At 37.8% G+C, this 22473-nt stretch overlaps 2 protein-coding genes across 3 annotated transcripts in view; one reads left to right on the top strand and one right to left on the bottom strand.

Annotated features, from left to right (window-relative positions):
• The window catches only part of FRRS1 (ferric chelate reductase 1), a 99197-nt gene that overhangs the window by 54420 nt on the left and 22304 nt on the right, over positions 1-22473 (top strand). Inside the window, exon 17 of one of the 2 annotated variants that reach the window (XM_075156369.1) lies at positions 17504-17587. The exons of the other annotated variant lie outside the window; for it this stretch is intronic. Within the exon in view, the coding sequence (XP_075012470.1) occupies positions 17504-17548 (45 nt within the window). The 3' untranslated portion in view covers positions 17549-17587. Of the gene's footprint in view, positions 1-17503; positions 17588-22473 lie in introns of those variants that run through there. 2 annotated transcript variants of the gene reach the window in all.
• Positions 1-22473, bottom strand: part of PALMD (palmdelphin) — a 61705-nt gene that overhangs the window by 24193 nt on the left and 15039 nt on the right. The window contains exons 2-3 of the mRNA XM_075156382.1: positions 10183-10228; positions 4718-4798 (exon numbers count right to left, since the gene is read on the bottom strand). Of these exons, the coding sequence (XP_075012483.1) occupies positions 4718-4798; positions 10183-10228 (127 nt within the window). The remainder of the gene's footprint in view (positions 1-4717; positions 4799-10182; positions 10229-22473) is intronic.

Genomic DNA, 22473 nt, shown 5'->3' with positions numbered 1-22473 from the left:
TGGAATCCCTGCCTGCATCCTGTGTGCTGAGTCACTTAAACTGTTGCTTCCTACACTTTTCTATTTACTGTATACTTTACATGGGGTTATTACTGAGGCTCAACTGATGGAGGAGGATGCATGTGGGACCTGATTGCAGTTAAATGCAATTTTCAACTTGCTTGATGTGTGACATACATGATGTGATAGAAACTGCGGCTAAAACAGGCTTGTTTGGAATTCTGTGGCATTCCACAGTACTTTTTTTTTTTTCCCTCTTTTTCTCTTTTTTCCTTCCCCTCTTTTTCTCTTTTTTCCTTCCCCTCTTTTTCTCTTTTTTCCTTCCCCCCTTTTTTCTTTTTTCCTTCCCCCCTTTTTTCTTTTTTCCTTCCCCCCTTTTTTCTTTTTTCCTTCCCCCCCTTTTTCTTTTTTCCTTCCCCCCCTTTTTTCCTTCCCCCCCTTTTTTCCTTCCCCCCCTTTTTTCCTTCCCCCCCTTTTTTCCTTCCCCCCCTTTTTTCCTTCCCCCCCTTTTTTCCTTCCCCCCCTTTTTTCCTTCCCCCCCTTTTTTCCTTCCCCCCCCTTTTTTTCCTTCCCCCCCCTTTTTTTCCTTCCCCCCCCTTTTTTTCCTTCCCCCCCCTTTTTTTCCTTCCCCCCCCTTTTTTTCCTTCCCCCCCCTTTTTTTCCTTCCCCCCCCTTTTTTTCCTTCCCCCCCCTTTTTTTCCTTCCCCCCCCTTTTTTTCCTTCCCCCCCCTTTTTTTCCTTCCCCCCCCTTTTTTTCCTTCCCCCCCCTTTTTTTCCTTCCCCCCCCTTTTTTTCCTTCCCCCCCCTTTTTTTCCTTCCCCCCCCTTTTTTTCCTTCCCCCCCCTTCCCTTTTTTTTTCTTTTTTTTCTTTTCAGGATGTAGGAGCAACGTTTATCATTGCCTTAGCACTCTGGCTGTAGGATCACTTGGCAGCACTTCCTGGCAGTCATGTCTTAGGCTCAAATGAAATAAATACAGATTTTAATAGAATGGTTTTACCTGGTCTGGTAGATGCATGTAGTCTGGTGTTGGCACAATTCTTACTGACCACAAAATACTGTTTTTTCAAGTTGGAGGGAACACAGTTATTAATTCCCTTTCAATCAAACTGTTCAGATTTTAGTGATAAGTAGGGCTCCTAGAAAAGTGAGATTTTAATCCTGTCTGGAACTGAATTAGTCTAGCATTGCTGTCTCCAAAAATAAATCTATAATTCCTTGTGAGAATTACAGAGGGGCTGGCACTGTAGACCTTAGAAACCCGTAACACCCATTGAAATCACTAAAACTTCATGTATGTATAGCATTAGGCCCAAGAAAACAAACTCCCTAAATACAGGCATAACACAATTGTGTTATTTTTGCCTTTTCCTAGAATAGTCTGCTGCTGCTCCCAACTAAATGCCATGTAATCTTTTTAATTTAATTAGCCTCTTTTGAAAGAATGACACATTGCGTAGTTTGGCAACAACCTTTGAACAATAGACAGTTTCAAGGCTGCTCCACTGAGGCGTCGGCACAAGTCAGTGCAGGAGCAGCTGCTTTGGGGTTGTCGGGTTCTTCCTGCTGTCTAGCATTTCCTTCCACTATAAAGCGTCTCTAGCTCAGTACTAGGTTGTGCATGTGCTATAGCACTTATATGAAAGCACTTTCATTTTGCATTAGGCTCGGTACATTAAGGGAAAGGGATACTTACACATTGTGATGTGATAAGACCTTGGGAACGGCCAGAGTGCTGGAAAGCAATCACTTTCTTTTGTAAGTTCATGGTCACATCAGGAGTACTGTGACAACATTCTGCAAATTCTGTGAATAAATGTCCTACGCGTGCTCCAGGTATAACTCCACTGTAATCCTTAACAAGGCTGGACTAACACTGAAAGATTCATTCTTCCTTGGAAGGCACAGGTGTTTTGAGTTTGTGGGTCTTGCTCTCCCAGTGGTATGGCAGTTCACCTTATGGCATGTTGAGGGAGGCATAAATAATTTTCGCAGCTTTCACAGAAGATGTAGTTCAACACTGTTAACTCTTGGAAAAGGACGTGTGTGACCAGCACCTACAAGGTGCTAACTAATGGAGTTCAGGCACGTCAGAAACCAAAAACTGAATAAGCTAAACTGTAAAAGCTCTTGGAAAGTACATGCAAATCAGTGCTGACTATGCATTTCAAGCAACTTTGGTCCTTTCCCTTGTTGTCTCAGTGAGAAGGATTCCAGGTAGTAGGAAGAATTAGTTGCTGGTGCATCTAGAATTACTTGAGGATGAAATTTCCCTTGTACCCGCACTAGCAGCCCCCATTACCCCTTGCAGTTCCATGAAGCTCTATCCACTCAAGTGTCTGTATTTGCTTGCATGTCCTCAACTTCATGTGGTAGAGGCGCACATGTAGGGAATAAATATTCCTTCTCCAGAATGGTTCTACTGAATAACTAAGACCTGTTCTGGTTCCTCAACTGTCCCTTTCTAGTAAGAAGTTAGCTTGGGGACAGCAAAGTCATTGGGAAGCCGGAGCAGAGATTCCTATTTACAAAAAGGAAGTTTAAAAAAAAAAAACCAAACACTAAAAAAAACCTCACAACACAACAACTTTTTAATAAACCTGTTGCTAAGTGTTATAAATAGGAATGAAGGACAAAATCAGGAACAGGATAGTGATATCCAGCTAACAGGAACATCTATATGACAGTGAGATTTACTAACCTGCAATAGTTTCCTAAGGGACAGGTGCAAGTTATGTTGAATAGGTCATGGAGCTCTAGATTTCACCATGCATAACTGGTAGGAGTATAAATGAGTGAAATCAACCTGACTCGCTAGGGAAATGAGCCCTTGATAAAATTTACAGAAGTGCCTAAACATTTCAGAAGTCTAAATCTGTTTTAAAGTGATTTTTGCACTAGATTCTTGTGTTGTTTGACTCCATTGAAATACCTGAATTAGTCTGAAGCATACATGTTCATTAAAGGTCAAGGCTTCTAGGGCATCAAACAGAGGATGTTCGTGTAGTAATGTTGCATATGATATTAGGTGCCTGTCTTAGTACTCAGTTGGAAAAAGTAGTCTCCATTTTGGGTGCTCCAAATAGCTAATTATATGTACGTATTTATACATCATACATATATATATATTTAAATGTGTGCTTGATCCCTCTTTGCCAAGTGAATAATTTCTTCTACAGATCCTTGATTCGCCTCATATGCAATATGACTGATTTTAATTTAGAAACTTTTCTGAATGATATCTGTATGATTTCTCATAGAACAGGCAAACAAATCACGTCCTCTATCCTCTTCCAAAGGAACAGCATTTCAGTAATATTTTTCCAGGAGCGTTTTAGCTTCTGTAAAATTCCATAAAACATCTTCAAAATAAGTGCAAGGTAGGTTTTTGTTTTCTTAACTTTTTAACTCTGTGGTACCTATTAATGGTAGCTGAAGGCATGTACTAAATCTGTAAGGAAACTGCCCTAGGACTCTGTCTGCACACAGCAGTAGTGAGGATTAGCTGGTTGTCTAGTACAGATCAGTTTATCCTTCTTAAAAGAAGGGCAAAAGAGTCATTCTGAATTTATAGGCATGGAAACTTTAAACATAAATTGTAGTACTCCATGTAACCATGTACTAAGATGGAGGAAAATGGTCAAGTGTTTGCTGCTCATTAATTACAGGACTTGGAAAAGATATTGCCCTCTCTTTTAGGCAAGATATTACACAATTGGTCAAGCCTGTCTTTATGGTTACTACCTTCCAACAAAACCTAAGCATGGGTGACTTTTGTGTTGGCTTGGCTGGCCCAGTGAGCCACTTTATCATAACTTCTCATTTTTTTGGCTTGACACAAAAGAAGAGTGTGGATGAAACCCGGGATCAGGTGTCTATTTTGAAGAGGAGTCTGTTTTAAATATGCTTCTCCCACATTTGCTCAAGGAGACACGCCATGCTCCCGGTATTGCATTCAACATATCTTCTTGAAACTGTTTATCCACTCACATAATTAAAAGGGTATGTAAAATACCAAGTCTTGCATATTTCTAGAAGCATAGATTTTTGTCTCATCTCCCTAAAGGACATGTACTGCCAAACTGCAATAGACATTTAAAGAGTGGTGGTGTTGGGTAGAAATCACTGCAATTTCAATTGTCTACAGATGTGGATCTTCTGATTTCTTAGTAATTTGAACTTTGTAATCCTGAGTTTACCAGGCTGTATTTCAGGACAATATTTGCAGCATTTATGCTTTTTTTTTTTTAATATACAAAGAAATAGCATTATTTTACCAAAGAGTCATTAAACAAGCTGACAAAAGGCTATAGCCAAATAAAAATAGGCTGCTTTTTTTCCAGAAAAAAGTGCAATTAGACCTCATGATTGTGCTGCACCCTGTACCAACTGGGGTTGCTGCAGTGGAATTAAGGAGTGAACACACCCAGTCTGAAATGTGAGGCTTAATTTTCAGCTGTGAGTTATTCCTGGTTATGATCTCATTTTATGACATGAAAGTGATCAAATAACATTAGCTCCTGAGTATAATTTTTCTCAAAGGGTGATGCTTATTAAAATCAAACGGAGTCCTGGCAAGACTCCAAAAAGCTGTGAAAATTTGACAGTAAAAGCACGACTTAAATGTGTGAAGATTTGCATTCCAAAATCCAAAACCTTTATTCATGCTGAACAACTTGAGGCTATCTTTGGTAACATAAATCCAACACTTTACTTACCTTTAAATGTTGGTGTTTCATTTTTTCTTCTTCCACTTTTAGACGTTTCTGTGTAATTTCTTCTTGCAGTTTTCTTTTGTCCTACAAATTAAGAGAACAATAAAACTTTGTTTAGAGAAATTACTTGTTGCTAAAAAAATTGTTCAAGTGTTATTCAGTAGGGTGAAATCAATCTATGCAAAGAAAGGCTTATTTTAAAGCTTCTGTGGTGCTCAGGCAGTGCATAATTGTTAGCAGCAACAGCTCATGTGTACTATGCAGGTACGGTTTCCATTACTCTTTCTCTGAAGTACGTTTAAACATGTTAACGACCACAAAGCAAGGGTGATCCAAATTAAAAATAACCTACTGTTGGGAAGGGTAGGGGAAGAAAACAGGAAGAAATAACATTTGAGCACAATCATACATGCAAAATGAGGTTAGAAATGGGTCCTGATCAAAATTCCTAAGGCAGCCCACACATCATTTAGGAGAGGAAAGAGGCTGCATGGTCTACACTGTGCAGCTGTGATACATCACTAAATGAAATGGGCTGTTGGTGAATCCAGAGCTTATGTATCTTATGGCTAATAGCTGAAATAAACAGGAATAAATAAAGACATAGAAATTTATTTCATTAGTCGAATACTAGTAAAGATGAACACAGAAATGTAGTATGCTTCATATATGTTGGTGTTACCTCTCAATTTAAAAAAAAAAAAAAAAAAGAAAAAAATTTTTGTCTGTGCAAAGGCTGTTTTCATGGCTGCTGAACTTTAGAAGGAAAAACCTCCAATAGTACTGATCTATCATACCTTCATCCTTTTTGCTACAGATTATAGAAAAAAGGAAATGGGTGAACAGTCTCTGAACACTGGCAACACTTGAGCCTCTTGTGTCTTTGGATAGCTGCTGTCATGTGGAGTATCCTTGTGGCTCCTCTATATGAGGCCAAACACTGATTTAGTACTTTGTGTTCTCAGCAGGCAGTGGGAAAGAAATCATGCTAAAGGAAGCTAACTTTTACTCTTACAAGCTGTATTAATAGGCTATTCTCTTGGTCAGCCTTAATGCTATAAAATCCTGTTATTGGACATGGCAACTTTCGCACTTGTTTCTTGGTATATTTTAGGGAAGTAAATTAAATAATCTGTTGTCCTCTGCAGACATGTTTGCTGACTGGAGGTTAATCCCCCTTTCCTTTCAATTAGAACAAATTACTGATAGTTTTTTTTAAACAGTCTGTTTTCAGACAAGTATGGTTTAGGAAGGAGTTAAGTTCTTGACAAACATAGGAAGAGACTTGCCCTTTCAGCTCACCTGAGGAACCAGCTGTGTGTAAGGAGTGTAGAAAGTCAGAAAGAAGGAAGTGCTGGGCATAAGGCTGGGAGTTGTTCTCCACTGTTTCCCTAGGATCTGGGATTTGGAAACAGGAAGAGCCGTAGTGTGCTTGGCTGAATCACTTCACTGTTACTGGAAATTAGAAATTGGCAGTGGGTCACAGGCTATAGGGACACTTTGTTGAAGGATAGGAAGTAGAAGAAACCACCTAGCCTTGTGGAGATTAAGGGCAGGACTACAGGCTGCCCAAGCACAACTGATGGTATGCTGGGGTTTAGGAGATGAATGAGTGTCGGTGATCTCTTCTCTCTTGCAGTCTGTAAAGTGCAGTAGCCATCTGTAAACACCATCTGTACTTTACAATTTTTCCTTGATGGTGTTAGTCTGCCTCTTTAGTGCACAGAGCAGCTAGGGATCTTGCTTCAAGATATATGCTACCTTCATCTCTGTAGTGGTTTTGAGTTTTGCCAATGCTCTTTAATACAGTTAACAAAGCTATTGATTTAGGATCACTATAATATGTAATTTTTCTGCAATGTCCCTTTTTAGAGACTTCATCCAAGAGCTGCTATGCTGGATTTTATTCAGCCAGTCCTGATTTTGGAGACATAGCATCTGGTCTTTGACCTTCACACCTTTCCTTAATTAGGAAGTATTCCTGATCTCATTGTATAAATGGCCTTTAAATAACCCATCATTAGATGAGCGAAGTGTGACAAAAGCTTGTGTTTACAGACTGTTACAATTCTGGAGGAAACCACTTTTTCTCTTTAGTAAAGTTCTGGATAAGGTTCTTATTCTAAGTCAATTTACCAGTGGAGATGTGTACTAAGGGTTTAGGCAGTCTGAAATGAGAAGTGGTACACAAAAATACAGTGAAGAAAGAAATCAGAGTGTAAAGGCACAAATAACTGCATTTTAAATTAACTGTATAATAAGGAATCTATTCAGTAATGAAGCTTGTGCCTGTTTCTCGTTAGAGATCTATGTTTCTTTTGCATACCGTATTTTGTCTCAAACTTTTTTACGTGTATCCTTTGGTGTTCTAGCATGTTTTAATTTCACTGGTTGGTGATAAACATCCATTATACAATTATACAGATTAAATAGGTTGAAATAGATTGTCTTTTATATATCTAGTCAAAGCTGAAAGTCTGATGCCAGAAGCTAAATTCAAAAAAGTTCCTCATACATCTTCCTTGAACCTTGTGTTGCAGAATAGCTTTTAAAACCTGTTAGGACACTTCCTACAGTGTATTCTGCTACGCTTTGTCTGCAAATCATGTCTTGCTGTACAAAGCTTTGACTATACATATAATGGAATAAATGTTTATTCCTAGACAGCTAAGAGATCCATGCTTCTACTAAACTTCATACTCTGCCCATGTAGATAATCAGGTTGCTGGCAGAAGTCCCCTAATCCTCTCTTACTATGCTCTTGTTAATTTGGGCAAGATTTGCTTTTTATGAAAGAGCACTTTTATCCCTTCCTCTCTGTTGTGCAGCAGTGCAAGGTGAGACTTGAGCCTTGGTCCTAATTTTCACTCCTACTGAAACATGTAGGAATCTTTCCTGAATTTTAAGCATAGAAAAGAATAGTGTTCTACATTAGATCTATCTGAAAGGAAGGGAAATGCATCTACAGAGCAGTGTCTTACACATTAGTTTGTGTCGCTGTTCCACAGTGGTGCCAATGTTGGTCTGCTTGGACCCATGGCAGATGCCATGTACTGTCAAGCCAATGGAGCAGCTAATGTTTTAGCTGATGTATTTTTGTTTTCATATAATTTTCCAGAGGTAATGCTTAGTTATTGAGGGGTCTTATCTGGAGGTATGGATGCTTTAGTCTGATGGCATAAGACTGCGGAAATGTCATAATTCAAATCTTTAATCATAATTCAAATCTTCTATCTTTTTTTTTTCCCTATAGAATGGAGGATTTGATGAGAAAGAATTAAGCCTAAGGTTCCTCTTTGACTGTTTTGTCTCAACATGTTTGCCACAGCAAATGCTAAAGCCTTTGTATTTTAAGATATGACAGTCTATCTAAAAATGACTGCATTTTATTTTTTACTTGTTATACTCTATATACACCAGCAGCAGGTGGAAGCTATATAACAGATAAAAATGGTTCCTTTTCAGAGCTGTGGGAGCATGGGAATCTTAAAATAATAATAATAATAGGGTTTTCCTTTTTGCTTTGCTACATAGAGAAAATATGAAAAAGAATTTGAAGACCCCTAGTGGCTCTGTGAGAGCCAGATGCTGTAAAGGAGCCAGGTGTTTAACAACAGAAACCAATCAGGTTTTAGTGCAAGTGTAGTTGTCTACTGCTGTGAGTACCTGAGTGCCCCTTACTATTCCTCCTTTACAACATACATCTTGTAGGTAACACTTGAAATTGCCAGATATGTTGCTTGGGACAAACCTTCCCAGAGCCACTGAGTAACTCGCAATTGTAATTGCAACATGTTGTTTTCGTAGGCAACTCGTATTGCAGATTCTTAAACCTGGTGATAACTTCACCTTATTTAGGCTCCTTCATTTCTGCAGTGCATTATAACAAATACAGTGAGTATTTCAATTAAATGCTCTCAATTGATGAAAGTAGAAAGCAAATAGTTCCTTTACGCAGCAAGTGTAATAAATGAAGTCATGGCCAGAACCCAAATATGATTTCCTATTTCCTGTAACGAAAGACACTGGAAGCTGTCACAGTTTCTTAAAAAAAATACTTCTCCAGTATTCGTCTGGAGGCAAAGATGCAGCCAGAGGACGCTAACCCTAGTACATTCATAGGCGTCCTCATCAGGCAAGCGTGCTGCCCCATTCCTCCTGCCAGATACCAGGAAGTATAAAACATTGCAAGGCCCGGACTTCTCTGGAACGTCGAAACATTTCTTATCTTTTGAGCCCATACGCTAGAGACAAAGTCCAGGTTATGAGTCTCGTTCAAACACCATTACAGTTAAACAAACAAATGTACTCTCAACCCTCTAAAACATTTCAAATTACCTTATGGTGGGCTTGAGTCAGGTCTCAAGTAAATACGATAAATGGACCTGTTGGCTTTTATGAAGTGTCATAATTAAAACCCAACCAAATTAAAACCCAACCTATTCAACTCCTGTAGATTTCCAGTTATGCCTTCTCACATTTATTTTCGTTCCAATAAGGTATTTTTTAACTCTGCCCACCATTTATTCAGCCAGTAGTATTTGTTTCACAACTAATCTATCATGCTAAGAGTGTGAAAAATACCTTTGTTCCCATTATTTGTTTTTAAAGGTTGCCTGTGACAGTGAGTGATCCTTCTGCAGTTTTCCTTTCATCCCAAAGGGTCAAATTTTTTTTCAGTTTAATTCTTTTGTAACTGAATAGGTTTCAGTGGAGATCAAATAAGAGGAGAATTTGGATTCAGCCATTTTTGTTACATCAGGTTATATTCCTTTAAAAAATAACTCGGTAGTTCCTTTAAAACACAATAAAACTTTTGAATCAGATTTCCCTTTAAAAGACAAACTGAAAATGTTTTCTAACATCTTCAGCATAAACTTCACTGAGTCCTTTTTTTTTTCTTCCTTCTTTTTCCTCCTCTGAAAATTGACAGGTAGGAATTTGCTTAATCCAAGCTTGTCCTTTTTTACTTTTCAGACAGCAATATTTATGATAGCTCATCAATAATTCAGAAATTGTATTTAATTCCACAATGCAAATCCAAAAATCTTTCATCTCTGTTTTGTTGTGAAATGGGAAAATTGGTTTGTTCTGGAATTCTCTAGCTGCCTTTTGACCTGCTGTCCTTCAGGCAAGCATTCAGTTGTGATGATAGTAATATGTATTTTAGACTGTCCAGTAGTGATTTGCACACATACTTTCACTGCTTTGAATTTAATTTGAAAGTGCAATACAACCCATAATGAAGCCAGTACAGGCAACTTTGCTGTCTTAAAGCAATAGCTTATAAATCAGAATTAAAAAGTAACAATTTCAGGCAAACATAAGTATCTTTCTTTTTCCATCCTGGGATAAATCATTCTTCAGAAAACACACAGTAGCTCATTAACACAATACTACTTCTAAGCCTTTTTTTCTCTTTTTTTTTTTTTAAATATATATAGCAAGCTATAACTATAAGCACTTACTGTTATGGCCTGGAATCTTTCTTTCAGCAATTCGGCTTCCTCCATTCTAGAAATCAAAAACAGACAAGTAGTGAAGGAAAACAGAATGAGACCATAAGCAAAAAGCCTCTTGGTGGGGATACAAAAAAAGCTGAGGTGATTTGATCCAATTCCAGAGCAGAGAGAAGGCAGAAATTTTGACTTGTCAGGAGAGTCCCTGAACAGATGAGCAGATCAGTCCAGACAGACACATGTAATGAGGGTGTGTAGAAGAGGCAGACGTGGAGAGTGCTGGCATGAGTTGACTGACAAGTTGGAACAGTGGAGCGCAAGCCCTTTTCCTTCAGAAGCTGCCAACTCTTTGTTTTAATGTGCTCAGTTAGCATGCCATTGCTTCTTTAACTGTTAAATGTCCAAAACAGAATCTTCCAGGACGATGGCAGAAGTAAACTTTTAGTATGTTTCTATTCTCTTTCTTCCCTTTGTGTATGCTTCTGGTGATAAACAGATATTTTAAACTTATTAAGTATTTCTATTTCTTATGAAATTTATTTCACCTGTGTGTTTTAACCTGTTGTAATGTTAGCACTGTAGATGACATGGGTTTTTTTTGAGATGGCAGTTTTAATTTAGTTTCCTAGATGGAATTTTTTGGAGAAGCTGTATTCATAGCTGGAAGAATGTTTTAGAAGTGCTAACCTAAAGTGAAATAAACTTTAAGCAATCAGGTCTGTCATTGAATGCAAGTGTTAATCTGTGCAATTACTGGTCAGCTATCTAGGACTCGGGAAGCTTTGTCTAAGTAAGGATTTCAGGATCATCATTTCAGTGTTACCAAGATGGGTCTAAAATGCCAGTGGCTTTCACACTGGATTTCCATTCAGCTGACTTGAAGGGTTTTTTTGCTGTGGACTTCTGCTGAAACCAGCATTGTGCTCCTTAAAGGATGGCGTACATTTTGACCTTTCCAATTCTTTTTCCAAGTGGGAGTCAGCCTTCCAAAATCAATCTAGGAAACTTGCAAAACAAATGGAACTGCCTCTAGTAAAATCCAGCTGTGGAAAAAATTCTAAGCAAGATAAAGCTGAATTAAACCAGCATAAAGATATATTGTGAATCTGGAATCCCTTTGTTACCCTCCATATCATGTAACTTAAGTCTTTGTAAGAACACCAACAGGAGAGTCAGTCAGCGTATTTGAGTTTTTTCCTGCTATTTCATTGACATGACTAAACTCAGCAGGATTTGGTGAGGGGTTTTACTTTACATGTGGGTACAGTGACCTGAATCTTGGTGGCAAATCAGGCTCATTATTAGCAAACTCTAAGATGTTACAGAATTGAACACTTGATGATAAAGTTACATCCTCATAATTCAATATGAATCAATATTTAATTTCAATTTCCACCTTTCTAGTATGTCCTCACTCATCCATATACGCAAGCAGACTATGCCCCTCCACACTGGGATTAAGGATGCATTAATGTTTTGTTTATACTGTGATCCACCCTGAGGTTTTGTTCAAGCTTGCAAAGACCCCATGTTTTATTCTCCAGTGAAGATTTTTTTTTTTAAAATATTAATATATGCCTCATTTGGTCAGCACCCAAAATTAAAAAAATTACCACATAAAAGCAAATGTCAAGTTGAAAGGCGAATGTACTGAGGTATATCAAGAGACAGATTACATGGGAATTTAAATGCGTTCAGTTTATGAATTTAAGAATAAGTTCAACCATCCCACTGAATTAAATATATTCTTGCTGCAGAAGCCAGACGGATAGAGAGAGTGTTTTTCTGTTTAATCTTTCGTAAGTTAGTATAGCCTGCCTTATTATATTTTGAAAAAAACCCCAAACTTATTTTATCTTTGTCTTCTGCAAAGTTCATCTTAAAATTTAAGTGCATTTAAGTGGACTTCAAAATGTTTAAAAATATTTAAAGCAGCAAATGATTACATCAGAAATAAGGAAGTCTGTTTTGGACCAGAATCTGTACTCTGATATAAATGGGATTCCATTCTCAATGGGTGGAGAAATGAGATCAGTATTTCAAGTTCAAATTAGAATCAATGGGATTGCATTGCTTTGAATTTTTATGATCTAAAATATTTTCCTATGCGCTATGATCTAAAATATTATGCACCAAAATTATTTAAATGCTTTTAAAAACCTTACTTGTGGATGTTATATATTTACAGACCAGAAAAGTATTTAACATGTCTTTCCCTAATCTAACCTCCCAGATTTTGAAGTAACCTGAAGATGGTTTCTAAAATGTTGCTTTCCTTTTTCAGTGACCGCAATTAAGAAAGTATTTAAAGCCCACTTTAAACATTTTAAATTGTTTAAATCATATATATCCCCTTGCCAGGCAGGATTTGTTTTTCAGTCAATAGGTTGTTTTCCAGTTACCTTAATCCTATTCTAAATGGGATTTATGTGCAACAGAAGAAATGGACCAGCTGTCATTTCGTCTGCCCCTTAAGCCTGCTTCACCAATAGGAGTATCCGCAGTGTTATAGGCTAGATCAGTGAATCTGAACAGCTGTGTTTTCAGTCCATAGGGTTCTTGGAACAAGGTGTTTCAGAACTTGCCTGCCAGAAATATATCCAGAGGAAACTATCTACCTATTCTGCAATTTTAAGAAGAAAAAAAAAAAGATAACTTTTGGAAGAATAATGTATGAGCCTGTGTTTCTGTAACTGGCAACTGTATATTTTTCTTTTGGTCAGATTCTCTGAGTTATGCAGAAAATGTTTCTTGTGTCACATGATGAGTCATACAGGTTGGATTTTTTTGGCTTCACTTTGTTCATTTCCATTTTACACTGGGTACCTAATGTAGGAGTAATAATGAGAATCTAAAGCACAAGGTGAAACAGTTGCATTATGAAGTCTTAAAGAAAAATGGGTGGGAATTTAGAAGAATGCAATATCCTGAACCAAAATCTAGAAGTAGGACCCCAGAAACACTTTTACAGCTGGAAATGCAAGTTCCGCTGTCCATTTCTGGAGCAAAGTCTGAGTACTGGCATAGAGAAATCCCGTCACTTCAGAACTGTAGCGGCTGTCCCTGGCCATATCCTACAAACAAAACCATCCCCAGTTCTACTCTTACTCATTGCACTGGGATTTCTTTTGAAACAAATCATTAACTTAAGGTAACACATATACAGTGAGTTATAGATTATTGTAGTAGCAAACAATTGCTTCTAAGAAGAAACATCTCATTAAAGGTAAGGAGCAAGAAGCTTTCACTTGAGTTTGAAGGGAATGGAGTTGATCAGATTGTTATCAGTTGAAAACATAGCCTATGCGTTCTGGAAAGGGTGGTTACTGAGTTCATGAATCACCATTTTGTGCATCTTAACTAGTCTGATTATTTTGCTTTTTAATGTGCTGCCTTCTGTAGCAGTGTTTGAAACAGGAAAAGGGCACTTTGGACTTGGTATCGAAGTGAATTTTATATTCGTACAGTGAGCAAATGTACTGCCATTATGCATCTGTCTGCTTGTAGCCTTGAATCTCTGACAGCAGAGGAATGTAGGGGAGATAAATTTTATTGAAGATCCCTCACTGAAAATGTCTACTGCAGTGTCCTGTCAATTGACCCAAACGTCTGGTGTCTGGGATGCCTCAGCTGATTGAGAAATGGTCTATTCTCCAGCTAGAACCAAGATTTTGCATTTTAAAGGTGAAAAATAAGCCAACAAGAAATAGAAATTTGAAGATCTAAAAACTTTTGTTTAGTCCAGATGAAATGCATACAAATAGACAACTAAAGCCTTTGGGCAGTTGCTCCCAAAACTTTTTTTTTGGAGAGAGACTTTCTCTTTAGCTGTATGTTATTTCCCAAAAGAAACAAAGCTCGTTTGTCTCACCCAAAGGTTGGTTTTGAAGGCCATTTCCACCATTAGTCTGCAAAGTACTTCCAGCTGTTTCAGTCAACAGTGCATTAATGTTGCACAATAAGCAGCAAACAGCTTCATCATGGTGCTATTTTTTTTGGCTAAAAAGCTTAAGACAGTTACACTTCTCAGTGATGGAAAATCTATCAGTAAATAAAAGACTTGAAGTCCAGGGAAAGAATATTGGCCAGAAGCAGCACCTATCACATTAAATTTGTTTTATTTTAACCTGATTTCTTTCATATTATAAATAACATATTTTCATGTATCCATCAAGTCATAAATTCCAAGCTAAACTGGAAGGTGTTTCCTGAAAAATGTGTGTGTTAATAACAGGGGAAGAAAACTTTAAAGTGAGGATAACCTAGAGAGACAAAGTTAAAAACTATCCCCAGAATATAATTTTATATACATGTGTATGTATGCAAATATATATTTTATATATATAAAAATTTATTAGTAATTAGTAAAGATATTGCGTATCTTTATGGGTATTCATACATGTTTAAATATTGCATTTAGGGGTACGTATAACTACCAGACTAGTCGTATGTAGTATGTCTCTGACAGACTTTCTCATTGCTTGTTCTCCTTCTGTGGCTTATGCATCTATAGCTTTCTAGCCTCTCAGTTTCTGTTGGTCACTAGATCTTTAATCTAATGACCTGTTTAGCATGTGGGATTGCCTGACCCTTATCAGGTGAATAAAATTTAAGATGCTTTCTTTTATACTTTAGTCAGAGTTCAGATTATATTAGCCAGTATGCTTAAAGATATGTGATAAATCAGGGAGAAAAAAAGAAAAAAAGCCTCATGTCCCTTCATCAAATTATACAATATTAGAAATTATAAAAAAAGTGTACATTTTTAGGATCTTGGGGGGAGTTCATAACAAAACCTCTGCCAGCTCTCAGGAGGGATAAAAATTTTGCCTTGAAGGCCAATTTTGGAGAAGTAATTCCCTACTAGGCAGGTCTTCTTAACATAATGAATTTCTTGGGTCCTTTCACTGAGGCAAAACAATATCTGAGTATCTCAGTTTTATACAGTTTTATAAAGCTAAATTCTACCTTCTTTACTTGTTTCAGTAGACACACATCCTGAATCTCTGGGAGGAAAAGCCTTGAACTATTATGTTTCTGTTGGTACAACTCCCTTCCTGTTGCTATTCATAACTATGAATATATTAAGTCTTTAAAATCAAACTAAAGAAACAGCTGTTGGTCATTGCCTTCAATTATTTTTAAAACATTGATTATTTTAATCATATTTTGTAATAAATCTGCTTGTCAGATATCTTTCAATATTATAGAGAAGTTTTAGAAAGCAGCACAGTCTCCACTGTCTCTTCCATGGTAGGTGTGTATATTATATGCACAGTGGAGCCTAGCTATAAATGTTGTTTATAAATGCTAGCTATAAATGTTGTTCTAAATACAGATAATCTTGCCCCTATTTTCTAAAATTACACAGTGAACTTTGTCAAAGTCTATTGATTATTTTTTAATCAGTTAAACATGTTTTTTGTAGCCTTTTTCATGTTCCCAGACACTTGTCAATCTTGGCCTCATGTATTTTGGAAACATTTTATGAAACTGTGAATGTGGGAGGCTTTCCAAAGCAGCTTTAACAAACTCTGTTGTTTCTCATTTAAAAATCACACTTCAGTGAATAGTTTAAGTGTAATTACTGTGGTGATATTAAATGTGAGATTCTTAACAGAATGTGTTCAGGTGCCTAGACAAGTGACAGGTTTGTGTTTGGTTTTTTTTAAACATGTAAACTGAAATAAATAAAACTACAAAGAGTCTGAAATTACTCAGGATCGGAGCCTTAAACATGTTGTGGAATGCATTGCTTGCAACCCAGCATTTTCCAACTGCTGCAGATACACACTTCTAAGAATAGTCCAGAGTTTTAAATCCTACCCAGCCAACTGTGTGGGGAATTTTTAGCAGGGCTCTGAGAACTAGCTTTAGTTGTGTAGTTTGGTTATGTTTCATTAAGTGAAACTGAATACCCCATAACCAGGGCCAAATCCTGGGGAAAGTAACAAAACCCACATGGGTACTGTGCTGTCCATAGTGAGCTAAACTGCATGACATATTCTTCTGATTCTTGTTTTATGATGCTCTCAGAGAACACAAAGAGAACAATAGGAGTGTTTGTGTCTCATAGGCCTCAGTAGGATTGCAGAGCAAAATTGAGGCCTGGCAGACATATTTTTGTGAACGCTTAGTGCCAGGTGTGGTTTCTCCGAGTACAAGTGCTGCTGGTGGAAGCCTTGAAAGTGTAAATGATTTGGTCTAGAAGACAGAGCTGAAGTACGAATTCCTTAGGAGAAAATCTTTCTTCTGGAGCTGGTGGGGGGGGTGTGTGCAGAAGAGGCAGGGACAAGACTGGAGGTGGTGAAGCCATTCAGCAAGTTCCCCGAATGACCAGCCTCTTGTTTGCAGGCTGAAGAATGGAGGCTGCGTAGGTTACATCAGTTGATTCCCATCTCCTGAGGCGTGGGCAGGGCGCTCACCCTGCTCCCCTCGGAAGCTGCCTAACTAGCCTGTGCCTGTACTAAGGTCTACCCTGAGTACTGGAGCTCAGGTGTTCTGCAAGATGGGATGAATCTTATCTGATAGCTCTCAGCAGAGCAAAGAGGAATTACTGCTTTCTCCACCCACACTTCCAGCCACATTTTCCAGCCGCTTTTCTTCCTCTGACTACTCTGTGAACCAATTGAATTTGCTAACCTGTCAGGAAAGTAATTTTAAAAAAAAAAAAGACCAAAACCAAACCTAAGCCCCCAAATCCATGAGTGTCTGCTGTGCCAGTGAGGCTCAATGGGAGACGAGAGGAGCAGTAGCATTAGGGAGTAAGAAGGAATGGGATTCTGGCTGGGAGATGAGCAGCAAGAGAAAATGGAGGAAATGTGACTCTTCTGGCAGCAGTGGGTTGCTAGATGAACTTAACCATCTTGCAGGCCTCAGGCTTACCTTACTAGAGTGGTCCAGGGATCACGAGAGACCTTATACTGACGTGTATAATAAGCATGTATGCTTAGCTATTTATCTGAAACTGCTGTGAAAACATGATGACTTCAGACTCTGGCAATCCTTCCTGTGCTTCCAGATATTCAGTATCCTGCACTGTGGGTGGGCAAAAAATATCCCACATACAATTTGTTTTGCGTAAGCCTTTCCAAGTATTAATGGAAAAAAATACGTGATAAGATTATGCAAAACTTCATTGTTAGAAGAGCTGATAAGAATATTTATGACAGATAACACTTGTTGCAAATACAGGCCTATTTTCTGCAGTGAAGAAGACCTTTTTTTTTTTTTTTCAGGAGTTTGTTATTTGGAAGCAGTGGCTGAGAAAAACTCTCAACTTGTCAGTCATTCAAACTGTTAACTTCAGCTGTCCCCTGTTCATTTGCAGTGCCGGGTAGGTCATCTGAATAACATGGGGACTCTGAACGGCTGATGCCTGCTGCGTGGAGCGCCAAGCGATGCAGTGCAAGCAGCTGAAGCTGAATAGTCATCCAGATGCCAGTGACAGTACGTCACAAAAACGTATGTTTTTCAACAGATTAAAAAATTCACTTCTGATTCTCATAGCACTGTATATTTACTTAACCCCTTACCTTAGAGCAGTGATTATTAATCAGGAGCAAAAAAAATTGGTCTAATATGGTTTCCTTTATTTTTCTTGTAAGATTTGATTGTCAGGATTTTAGACTTGTTTCATAGCTACACTTTCTTACCAGAAAGGTAGTATTATCTTCCTTCTTTTCACCTGAACCTGAAGTGGATCCTCTGAGTGATATTTTACTGTTTGCTTGGTATTCACTTAGGGTGAAATTACATGAGAAGTTTGCACTGATAATGGCTGTGTGGTGCTGAGAAGAGGCATCCTGCTTCTCTCTCTCTGTCCTGGACATGTATTCCTACAGCTTGCTTGGCTGTCTGCTCACTGAATCCACTTGCTAAGCTGGCAGGGAACTAACCAAGCAAAAAGGTGGCTATTGCTGAGCTAGTGAGTCAAATCATTGCCCAGAGAAGTCTGATGAGTGCCAAAACGTGGTAAAGGAAGAGGGCAGAGAGTGGAACTGTGGCTACTGGAAAATGCAAAGGAGGGGGGAAAGTGCAGGGGAAGAGGAGGGAGGAGTAGGAAGAAGTGGTGGTAAGCTAGTAGATAAACTAAGCTGTTAAATGTAAATTTACCTTTACAGACTATTTAACACAATGTGGGGAAGCCTTTTTTTTCCCCTTTTTTTTTCCTTCCCCCTGAAGGCTGAATAGGCTTTTCAAACACTGTCTGCAGATCAAAGGTTATTATTTTATTACCATCCATGAATAACACAAAAAATAATCTGCTGCAAGTTGTATGAAAGAATATTTTGGGGAATATAAAAGCTCTTTTCTTGTCATAACTTCTCAGCTGTGAACAAGTTCTTTACCCAGTGATATCAGGAAAGCCGAGCTACACTGCAGCTCATGGTACTGCTTAATTAGGTGTAGTTTCTGAGGAGTGTCTTTGCAAATTTCTCTTCAGCCTAGCAAGCAGCATCTTTGGTTGGTTGGGAGATCCATTATAGTCTTTGTATAGATTTCTCACTGTCCAAATGCACCTGGAGACTGATGGCCTGCGAAGGCTGGAGCCGGATGCTATTTTAATAATCTATTTTAGCAAAACATTTTTACATTTGAAAATAACACCATTTGTATTTAGCCTGTAGGTGAAATGACTTTTTGAAAAGGGTTTTGATGCATAGTGTTAATCTGAAAAGGGGTTTGTCAGGTAACTTCTTATTTCACAAAGTATTATCATCGCTTCCTGTAAAGGGGATCTAGCTATATTGTCAGACTTATAGCCAATGGACTTAGGAGACTTCAAGAAGCCAGTTCTTGGGGTTTGGATTAGAAACTTAATCCACATTTCTTACTTGTAATCATCACTGAAGGACACAATTAATTTTGGTGTTTGAAGGAAAAATCAAGAACACGCTAGCAGTTCTAATTAACTGCTATCATGCTTTAATTTTGCTGATCTGTTCTTTTACTTATTTTGGCTAATGCAGCTCAGGATTGTAATAAAAAATTGTCATTATCTCGTGGCCACTCAGTACTTGTATGACAAGTTTTATATTCTCAGTTTCCAGTGGACTGTCAGCAACAGGAGAACAACCAAGGAATGAGTAGCGCACACAGTAATCTGCCCTTTCACTGAAGGAACACCACATACCAGTGTAAGTATCAACATCTTTTCACATTGTCTACGCTTCAAACACTAGTAAAAAGTTAATAATTAATTTATTTATACACGTATATTTTTTCTGCTGAGATTCAAGAATGTTCTTTATGTAAATACCCTTTCTCCAATTGTGTGAAGTTATTTGTTCATGTAGGTTCATATTAAGACTTGATTCTCTTAGGGGACAGCCACTTATATAGGTATTGCTTGGAATTTATACCATAAATCTCAATAACTATTGTACTGATTTATTGTTGAGTTTCTTAATGCTATAGCTCAGAAATTGAAGAGCTAAAGTTAGATCAAACAACTTTCATAACATCAATTTGGACCTCCAGCTAGCAGAGGGAGGCACTTTTGGGGACCTAATTATCAATCTGAAGGAAATGTCAGCTTAAACATAGCTGAGGGACCTTAGCTCTCTTTAGTCCTAAGAAACGTCCTACAGCAAGGTCATATTATTTTGAACTGATTCTTTTTACCAGTATGGAATTTATTTCATGGTTGATACAGTTTCATTTCATATGTGTTGCTCATATCTAGAGAACTTCATGCCTTTTAATCATATAGGCATATGTCTTATATAATCTCCTAGCCCTTTATTAATTTCATAATTCTGTAAATATCTCAGTTAAAAATACTGACAGGCTGTGATTTCAGGTTCCTATTTTGAATGCTGGTTGTAGCATAGTAGATTAAATAAAATAAAAATGAATTTGCGTTTTTTAAGAGTACCCCACCACCACCACAAATTGAACAACTTCTGCAATTAAGAAATGTCTTGAGGGTTACCTGTTCTTAACAGAGGCTTTTGTAATAATCATTTGACTTCAGAGAACTTCAGAAACAAGTTCGCCTTATTGGGAGAGCTGATCACTGGCTTTCTGAAGCTAGGTTAAAACAATTTTTTAAGATATGTGCATGATTTCTCAAGAAATGCAATATAGATCAGAAAAGGAGCAATTTCTACCCATTATGACCACAAGTCTAAGCTATGTTTAGCTTAGTTTCTCTATGTTCAGATAGTGACATTGGGACCTGTCCTGAAAAATAGGTGAAGGTGTGTGTTGGGGATTTTCAGAGACGTGTGAGTGTTCCGTGCTTGCACTAACTGGGTTGTCCAGAGCTGAGCTAACACTGCCATATGCAAATTAGCAATTAGAACTGACGGTGCAGGTACTGGAATGGGTTTCTTCAGTGGTTCCTGCTAGGGGGTTAAAAACAACTCTTCTTCTAAGCTCTCATTCCTTTGACTGCAGCCTTTTGTCTTAATTGCCTTACCATTATGACAGCTTCAGCAAAACTGACAGCAACACCTGAGCTGCTGGCTGGTACTTTCTCCAAACTGATAGCATCTGCTTTCCAGAAAACCTCGTGTGAGCCTCAGCCTCTTCCATGTCCTCCTCCCACTTCTGCTAGACCTTATCCTAATCCTCAGTCTTTCTTCTATCTTATATTAATCCTATAAACCCTGAGCAAATCTGCCTACCTCTCTCATTGTTTGGTGAGGAAGGTCCTGCGCTGACAGGCTGCAGTCAAAACTGACCACAGTTTGAATCCCCCAGTTTAATTGTCCCTAACTTAAGCAATTATGAAACCTTCAGAGCAGCTTTCAGTGCTCATAGGACATGCTGAAAGTGTTCCTTACATACTGGTCCCTTAGGTTGTGTTGTGTATAATGCTTGTGGTGTAGGACTGTCTTTGAGTGAGTGAAATTAAATACTAGTTTTGAAAACAACATGAATAATACAAGAATAGATAGAGAGGACAGACTTTGAAAGATCATGAGCGTGACTGAAGCAATCAGGATTTTATTCTGGTTACATAGAGCTTTCAAAGAGAAATCTTAACTCTTGATTCTTTGTGTTTCTCTTCTAGAAAATTACTTTAGATTCTCTAATTAACCTTTCCTTGGAAGTACTGATTCACTTGTGATTTTCTAATTCCTGTAGGTAAAAGCTATCTGTAGTACAGCTTGTCAAAAACATTTGGTATGAAAGGCAGATATACTAGAGACTGCCACAAATCCTCCTGTGCTAAATCAATGCTTTTGGATCCACTTTCTGTTCTGTTTGTTTTTTTTTTTTTTCCCCATATACTTCTGTCTGCATGCTGTGAATGAATCCTTCAATTATTAGATCCTACAATCTATTATCCTAGATAAACCTCTTAGTTGTATTTTTTTTATCTAGTTTTGCCTTTAATTTACTTACTTGATCTTTTGAGTGATTAGCCAACAAACTTTGGTCTGATTTACAAGAACACTCCTAGCTGGTGAGTCAATGACTAATCTCTCTAATTTACAGTTACCTCTAGTACCCTCGGTTTCGGACATGAAATTGGGATAAGAATTATTTTAATTATTTGGTTTGTACATCTTTGATTATTCAATTATTTTGTCATTTTATCATTCTAAATAATTGGACACTCTTGAGTAATGAAAAGGTTTACAACAATTCATGAACAAGGTGCCATCTCATTCCATGTAGATGTGGGATGATTAATAAACAGTTTGAGATCTGTCATGCATTCTCGTTTATCTTTAGGTTAAATTAGTAGTCTGCCTCGGTTAATCTCAGCACTTTACAAGTTTACAGAGAGCCTCTGATGGCATCTGCCTCTGATCTGCTTAATAACAAAACAGTTAGATTTGCCTAATCAGGGTTTTGTTTTTTTCCTTTCAAACTCTGGTTTGCAAGGCTGATATCAATAACAAAGCATTATGAAGGAATAGCTGAAGATCCCTATGTTCCTCTGGACTTCTGCATATTGTGAGAATTCTTCATTAGCAATGTTTCATATTTTTTCTCTGACAATAATGCCGACAGGTGGCAAATAGACCTTTGCAGTGGCCCTCTGCAGTTCAGAAATATGTGTTTTGCAGTTCTAAGAAAGTGAATCTTATTTTTTTCTTAAGGCTTGCATCTATGAGAGACATAATGTAAATGATAGTATGGGTTTACAATTATTATAATTCAAAACCAGTGCTTAGAGCTAAAACAACAGTACAGTATTCACAGTGGTTGAGATTTTGATGTGCCATTGTGCATTAGGAAGACCATGCTTGTTAAATCAAACTCCAAGTGGCCTTTTATACTCTTCAGTGTTTTGATCTGCGGCACTTTTTTGAAAAACAGAAACTGATTGAAAGCAAC

Source organism: Calonectris borealis, chromosome 8 (genome assembly GCF_964195595.1).
Source record: "Calonectris borealis chromosome 8, bCalBor7.hap1.2, whole genome shotgun sequence".
Classification (NCBI taxonomy): Eukaryota; Metazoa; Chordata; class Aves; order Procellariiformes; family Procellariidae; genus Calonectris; species Calonectris borealis.
This window is presented reverse-complemented; position numbering and strand designations above follow the sequence as displayed.